The 7737-nt window shown below is 33.2% G+C and overlaps 1 protein-coding gene across 1 annotated transcript; it reads right to left on the bottom strand.

The window, feature by feature from the left end:
• Positions 1-4214: 4214 nt before the first annotated feature.
• LOC110784324 (uncharacterized) lies at positions 4215-7381 on the bottom strand. Its single transcript, XM_056834843.1, has 5 exons — positions 6947-7381; positions 6716-6839; positions 6137-6433; positions 5831-5950; positions 4215-5157 (listed from the first exon to the last, which is right to left on the bottom strand). The coding sequence occupies exons 1-5, from the start codon at positions 7141-7143 to the stop codon at positions 4684-4686; spliced, it is 1212 nt and encodes a 403-aa protein (XP_056690821.1). The 5' UTR covers positions 7144-7381; the 3' UTR covers positions 4215-4683.
• Positions 7382-7737: the final 356 nt, after the last annotated feature.

The following is a 7737-nucleotide window of genomic DNA, read 5'->3' as shown; positions in this document are numbered from 1 at the left end:
GACACCATTTCTCTTTCAAACCATATAACCTCTCTATCCATGAATGTGTCTTGCAATTGTAATCAGCCATAAGACTACAAAAGAACAAATAGGAAAAAGAAAAGAACAATAAGGCACACAAAAAGTACACACAAAGAACGCGTGACATATAGAAAAGAACAATACAACAAACATAAAAGGCACTAAAAAATGAACACCACAACAGGAACAATGGAAAAACAAAAAAGAACAATTTTGGTTAACAAAAAAACATCAGAAGAAAAATAAAAGAACAATTTGTATTAACAAAAGAACATCAGAAGAAAAATAAAAGTACAACGAAAATAAATTAAGCACAAAAAGAACATTAGAAGGTTAAATAAAAATAAAGATCATGAAAACCACAAAAGAACAAAAGGCATACATAACACCCAAAAACACATTACAATAATAGTTACAAAAGAACAAACTCGGGAGCATAAAAAGAACACATAAAGAAAACAAAAGAACAAAAAACACACTATAAAAATTATAAAGTCTATTTAGGAAAATATATATATTACCTATTCCAATAATGCTGAAACTCGGCAATTGTGTCAGTATATTTCAAAACATAATCAAATCTACGTTTGAAACCATCCTTAGCCATAACACCTTTGATGTTTACAATAGCATTTTCTCCTATATGCCACGTACATAACCGATGCCTTGATTTAGGAAACATTTCCCTAAAACATATCAAGAAAAATCAATATATATAATATTAATAAAAAGAACATTAAAAAATAAAAAGAACATAAAACAGAGAAAAAAGAACATTAATGTACAATAAAAGAACATAATAGGATCATAAACGAACAATAACTTATAGCCTTGTCCATGGCAGAACACTGATCCGTCATGATGGTCACAGGTTACTTCCCACCATAAATGTCAAAAAGAATTAAAAAGCCACTCAAAAGAACCTGCCTTCTCATTCAAAAGAAACCCAAAATTAATGTATACACTATGCTAATTGCTATGGAAGTAGTTCGTACAATATCTATCTACCAAAATATTTGAGCCGCATATACTTCCTCTCTTAAACAAACCATACACAATGGGCCTAAGGAAATGAGTCGCACAAGCACTGACACGAAATATAATAAGGAAACTAGTATAGAACCCGTGCAATTGCACGGTTTTATAAGTTTATACCAAGATTAAATATAAACTAAACAATTTGAATGAGTGATGTTATCTAACTCTTTCATTTAAAAAGTTACAAATTGCATTTTACATAAGTTGTCTTCTCTTTCTTTCTCTTTTTTCTTTTTATAATTTACCATAGCACTATCTAAAATCTTTTTCGATCATCAACATCAAGGTTGTAGGAAATAGGGTACTATACTTAATGATTAATAACTAATTGAAAAGTTTAGATCGACCTAATTAAGGTCGTACACTCTATCGCACAAACACAGGCCTCATAACCATATATGGGATGTGTGTGGCATGTTGGAAACAAGGTTGCATGCACGCTACGCAACAACCTACGCGCAAGCCCTATCGCGCACAAGCACATGCGACGATGACGACGACAACAACAACAACCACAACAACAACAACCCAAAAGCTTGGGATTTGGCGCGCACGGGACAAAAATGTCTGTCAAAGTGTGGCAACGTACATGGCATGTCTAGGCCCATGCGCATGCGTGCCCTAGTGTGAGCGTGTGTGCGGGATGACCGACCAAAGAGTTTCACTTTTTTTCTATGACATTAATTTTTCATACGAATTAATACTCACTTTTTTTTATTATTAATTTATTACTATGTAGATTTCTTAGTATCTTTTTTTTTTTTTTTTTGACGGGAGTATCTTTATATACTACACTAACTAATCAATTTCAATTTTAGTGATCGAGAGGAAGATGTAGGAAGTGATCTACATCATTTAGTAATTTACTCTTATTAAAATTTCTAACTGCAACTTGATAACCTACAATCAAATTACACATACGAAATAATTAAAAATAATTATTCATCAACTAAGACCACAATATGCAATATCGTCGCTCGTGATCTAAATGAGAAAAGTAGACATGCAGTATCGTCATCAGAATTTTAGAGAGAGATACAATTTTGGTGTCTACAATAGTATTTTGGAATTAGTACATTAGACTATTAGTCATTTATCTATATCTAGTCTATAAAAAGAAAACCATATTATTACCTTTATTTTCCAATTATTTTTTATTAGGGTTGATATCACTGATCATAGTCATAATTAATAAACTAAATATAATAAAGGTTTATATTATGTTTAAAGTATAATAAAAGAAAATATTGTAACGTGAAAAATTTGCACAAAAATTTCATCTCTAAAGACATTCTTATTTCCAAGCCCGTATTATAAAAATGAGATCTTTGGTTTGCCAATGCAATTTTTTTTTTCTTATTAAGGTATATATATTTTCTCATTTAGATCTTCTTTTACATGGGGTGTTGGTGATTAATGGTAGAATATTTGACGTAAAATATTTAGGAATTAGGATTGGGAATTCTAAATACTTGTGAATCATTAGGGAAGTTATGTTTTAAGCAATACGTCATTGACTTGTAGCATGGATAGCTATTTGATACAATTAGACTTTAGATATGTTATGAACATTTTAGAATTAATTAGAATTCTTTATCATCAATGTGTATTATTCTTAAATTACAGTGTGACTTCTAGTTTCAAAGATGAAGTTTCTTAGAAGATCTTATTTATTTAATTGAAGTTGAAATGTAAAGACTATTTCTTATATATAATCAAATTTTACTATAGATAGATTAGTAATAAACCTTATTTCTTTTAATTTCTTTTAAGAATATAATATTGATTCTATAATCATGGCATACGTAGTATTAAATACTCCTCCGTCAAATTAGTTTTTGACACTTATCAGGATACAAAGTTAAGTAGAAAAGTTGTTAGTTGTTTATTCATCAAATTTTGTTTTATTGAAAATTAAGAAGATAACACAATATTATGTTATTGAAAAGTAGATCTGATAGAAGATAGTCAATCATTTTTTTTTAATATAATTTGAATGTGAGAGAGTAATGGTCCCTAAATTTTTGTTAGTGGGAAAAGATAGGTATTAAAATAGTTATAGCTAGAGTCTTTCCTAAAATAAAAAGTATAAAAACTAATTTGGGACAAATCAAATGGAAAACGTATAAAACTAATATGCGATGGAGGAGTAATAAATTGTATAAACTGTAACAATATGGCATACATAATTATAATTATATATGCAGTATAAGAAAATGAGATGTGAAATTGTCTTATTTAGAAGTACGTAGGCAAACTGGTGGCAGGGGGGATTTTTTATGTGAAACCGATATACTCCGTATGTTAGTTCTAGTTGAAGTTACCTCGTGCGTTTTAGTACAAAGTATAGTATATAGATAGATATATAAAATATTTATGTTATATGCCTATAAATATCAACAATAGACTCGTCAAGAGTTGTTATACTCCACAACTTAATTATACACTATCGCAATGAGATATGTACATATAACGTGGATCATCTTAATCGAGAGCCCTTTCTAGCTAGTTAAATATTACTTCTTGCAAAGATCGTTAACTTTCCTCATTATAGTTACCCTAAATAGTTAGTTGTTTGTTTATTATCGTTAGCAGCTTATAATCCTCATTATATAATGCACTAAATATTGTATACGTAGATTATCTAATTATTGTACCTAAACATAAAAATCATAATATGATTTAAAATTCTGCTTTAAACTTCATTCACTACAAGAAAATCGTGAATTTGCGACTGAACAAAGTAGTTGCAAAACCCCTATTTTCCGTCGCTAAAATTAATTTGCGACAAATGCGACTAGAATTTGGATGGTCGCAGAAACCCTTGTCGCAAATCTATTTTTGCGACTGGTTACGCGTTGTCGCAAGCTTTTGCGACAGACCTGCGACGACTTTGCGACCAATATTTTGCGACTAGTTTTAAAAGTTCGGCGACTACCGTAATTGTCGCAGTATTGGCGACGGATATTTGCGACGGCTTTGCGACTGATATTTAGTTTTTTTGCGACCAACCATTTAGTCGCAGAAATTTAATTGTTGTCGCTAATACTGTTCCACGTTTTGGAGACCACCTTATTGCGACTAAATTATTTAGTCGCAAAAATAAATTGCAGTCGCAAATAACTGCTACTATTTGGAGACTAATAAATTTTGCGTCTGCCATCTCCGTCGCAAAAATCAGTTATGTAGTAGCAAAATATTTGATTATTCATATCAACCTATATAAAATAAATGCTTGTATAACTACATTCAGAACTACATATAGAATAACCTGAATATTTCATGATTTTTCATTCACTAGATAAATTGTTCAAATACATAGTTTTGAACCTTACCACTAACGGTTTCAAGAATCACCTCCTAAAATGTATTAGACATTTACAAAATACCTCCAAAATGATCATGTTAGTCCTTTACAAAATTACCTCCAAAATGGGCACACAACTAATGACATTCACAAAATTACTCCAAATCGAGCATGTTAGACGTTCACAAAATTACCTCCAAATGAGCAAGCTAGTTATATTCACAAAATGACCGTTCCAAATCATCACTCCAAAGCAAAAAATTCAACCAAGTCTTGTAGCATGTGTGACGTATGAGGAACCTTGTCCCGATGGATCCCTATGGGTCATGAAAGCCGGTAAGAGTAGTGTTAGGAGTAGGAGTAATGGTAGGAGTAGCGGTTGAATTACGCCGAACAGAAAGGATTATTGCTGCCATCTCCCTCATCTCTTTCTGCCATTCGGCCTTTTCAATCTTATAGTTTTCAGCAGTTTCTCTAGCCAAATTTAAGCTTTCCGATGCCAGTTTTTGGGCTTCCGCTGCCACTTTATGGGATTCCACTGCCACTTTTTGGGTTTCTTCTACCATCTTCTTTAATTCTTCAACTTGAGAGCTTAATTGAGAAGTAATGGAAGGTGTAGAAGGTGATGCAGTAGAGTGAGAAGAAAGATGCTTGCAATACATATGTGAAGCACTCCCTAAACCATAAACTTTGCCTTTCTTTTTCCCACCTACAACCTCTAGGTATAAATCGTTCGGGTCTACCTCAATTCCTTTACTCTTACATGCCTCCAGTTTGTCATTATATTCTTCCTGTATTAAAATGAACAAATAAATGGTTAGGATAAACTCAAACCAGCTTAAAGAAACTTGGACTACGTTGAGAATATTTCTAGAACACTGCATTAAGATAGCCGCTGGGAATTTAAAGAGTCGATTTGTTGCGCACAATATTTGATGAAAGATTTCCACTCCAAAGCTTCAATATTTACTAAATATTCCACATTCCAAGCAAACATCTTTATAATGTCTGATAACTCAAAAGAGTGAAATACTATAAACTTAATAGTGTTATGCAAGATCAGAACAGTTTAGAACAGAACATAACATAACTAAGCTGTTCTGATCAGATCAGAACTGTTTAGAACAGAATAGAACAAAGCAATTCTGATTAGTTCTAATCTGATTTGAACATAATTAATCAATTCTAAAATTTGTTGAACACCGCCAAAAGAACAATAGGAAGCCAATGCAGTAGCACCTCAAAAAGTCAACACATGCCAAAGTTGACCATATTGTCATAAACGGCAAAAAACACTAGCATAAGAGCTGTGAGTTAATAGTCAACTGAGAAAGAGGGAGGGGGGGGGGGGGAATTTCCAACACAAGACGACCTCACAAAGAGAAAGAGAGAGGGAGAAATGAAAGATGACGTTAAGGAAGTGAAAAACACAAGTAATTACAAATAAGGTGCGAAAATCATTACCATGATTTCAATTGCCTTTTCACCAATCAAATCAGTTTCACCCTCGTCACCCACGGGAATAGAATGTGTCTTCTCATAAACATCAGCAGCGGTTGGTAAAACTCCATTGTTAAGGCTCGCCTTAAAATAAAGGAAGTTATTAGAGTTTTTAAAAATAACAAAGAAAAGGCAGGGAAAATGTAATGAAGAAAATGAAGAAAATAATAATTGTTTATGCAGTACTTATAATCCCCAATAAAATGCATGCCTTAACCCTTACAAGGATAAAAAAAATCAATGAACAAGTTAAAAGTAACAGTCTCTTACCATTTTTGCAACGACCATAGGAGTAGAAATGCTACCTTGACGATGGCCAGGGTCAAAACTATCTTCAGTTTGGCCAGATAATCTATTAGCCTTGGCTCTCTTAGAACGTATCTTAAATTCTGGATCTTCCCGCCTCTTCATATATGCAGCCCGAACATCACCAAGCATGAAATCAATATCCTTATGAATAGGAATACTAGCAACTTTGTTCATTGTATCCCTTAGGCGATCCGAACATTTTGCATCAAAATCTTTCCTAGCCTTAATATTGAACTCAGGTCTCCAAGTATATCCACGCTGCACAAATAGAAAAAGGAAAAAGTATCCAAAAACAACAAAGTCAACTAATGTCAACCTTATGACTAAACTACCTTTAACAACAATATTTGTCCTTCGTCAAAGTCAGAACTGAGATTACAATATAAACTAGCTCGTGAAGGCACAAGGAAACATGTATACATAGATGAGATACTAAATAGTGAGAATTAAAATATAGATGCAGTTGCTATTTGTTTAAGGAGGCATTTGTTATATTTTTTGAACAATGTGCAGAATGCAAGCTAAAACAATAAAATGTACCTTAAACTCATTGAACCAGCGATCCTTCACCACAAGTGGCACCTCCTTATAGTTCAAGTAAGGGTAATTGTAGTGCGCTTTCCAAGCCTTCGTGACACAACCAGCAACTCCATGATTGCAAAACCTAGTGGAAGAAAAATATTAGCAAGAAGAGTTAAGTATCACATCAACAGAACAATCATTCCATGTGATATGGACAATAAATTTCATGTACAAATAATTATGACTCACCATAACCCATCAGGTGTCAGCTCAATCTTTCCCTGCTCCAGCCCATCAATTTGCGGTGGCGGTGGCGGTGGCGGTGGCGGTGGCGGTGGCGGTGGAGGTGGAGGTGGAGAAGGTGGTAATGGTTGTGTAATCATATAAGTGCTCCGACCACCGCCTCGACCTCGACCACTTTTCGAAGCTCTCATGAAACCCTTCATTGTCAAAGAACTAGAAAATACATGCTCATAAATCAAGTTATAAAGTTTAATAATACAATATAATAAAAACAAATGAAAATAAAATACATAAATAAATGATTCACATATAACAAAAATCAGCTCAAAAATAATTCACATATTTTCCATCAAACAAATAAGCTTAAACATGATTCACATATTAAAAACATTATCGAACAAACAAATAATCTCAAAACATGATTCATACAAATAAACATTGTTTACCAAACCAAATAAGCTCAAAAATTGTCTAACACATTAAAAATAAAAATCATTCATGATCTTCATCATCCTCATCCTCATCTTCATCCTCGTCATCATCATCATCATCGTCATCATCATTATCTCCTAACTCTTCTTCATCCTCTTCTTCAGATTCAACATCTTCCCACTCCCCTTCTTCTTCTTCCTCCTGGTCTTCACCATCTGAACCATCCACCTCCATATCATCCTCGTATATACCCTCATCATCATCCGGTTGACAAAGGGATGGAGTCTCTTCATCCTCCACTTGAAAAAATGACTCATCAACGGGAGCATCTATAGTAGATCGGGATTTTGTCTTAAAAACAACCC

This window comes from Spinacia oleracea, chromosome 1 (assembly GCF_020520425.1).
Source record: "Spinacia oleracea cultivar Varoflay chromosome 1, BTI_SOV_V1, whole genome shotgun sequence".
NCBI lineage: Eukaryota > Viridiplantae > Streptophyta > Magnoliopsida > Caryophyllales > Amaranthaceae > Spinacia > Spinacia oleracea.
This window is presented reverse-complemented; position numbering and strand designations above follow the sequence as displayed.

Excerpts from the sequence above, each read along its gene's own strand:
- LOC110784324 (XM_056834843.1), bottom strand. The coding sequence starts at position 7,143 with ATGAAGGGTTTCATGAGAGCTTCGAAAAGTGGTCGAGGTCGAGGCGGT. Across the intron at positions 6,434-6,715 it reads GCTGGTTCAATGAGTTTAAG|CGTGGATATACTTGGAGACC; the intron begins GTACATTTTATT and ends CTATTTGTGCAG. Across the intron at positions 5,158-5,830 it reads AAAAGGCAATTGAAATCATG|GAAGAATATAATGACAAACT; the intron begins GTAATGATTTTC and ends ATTTTAATACAG.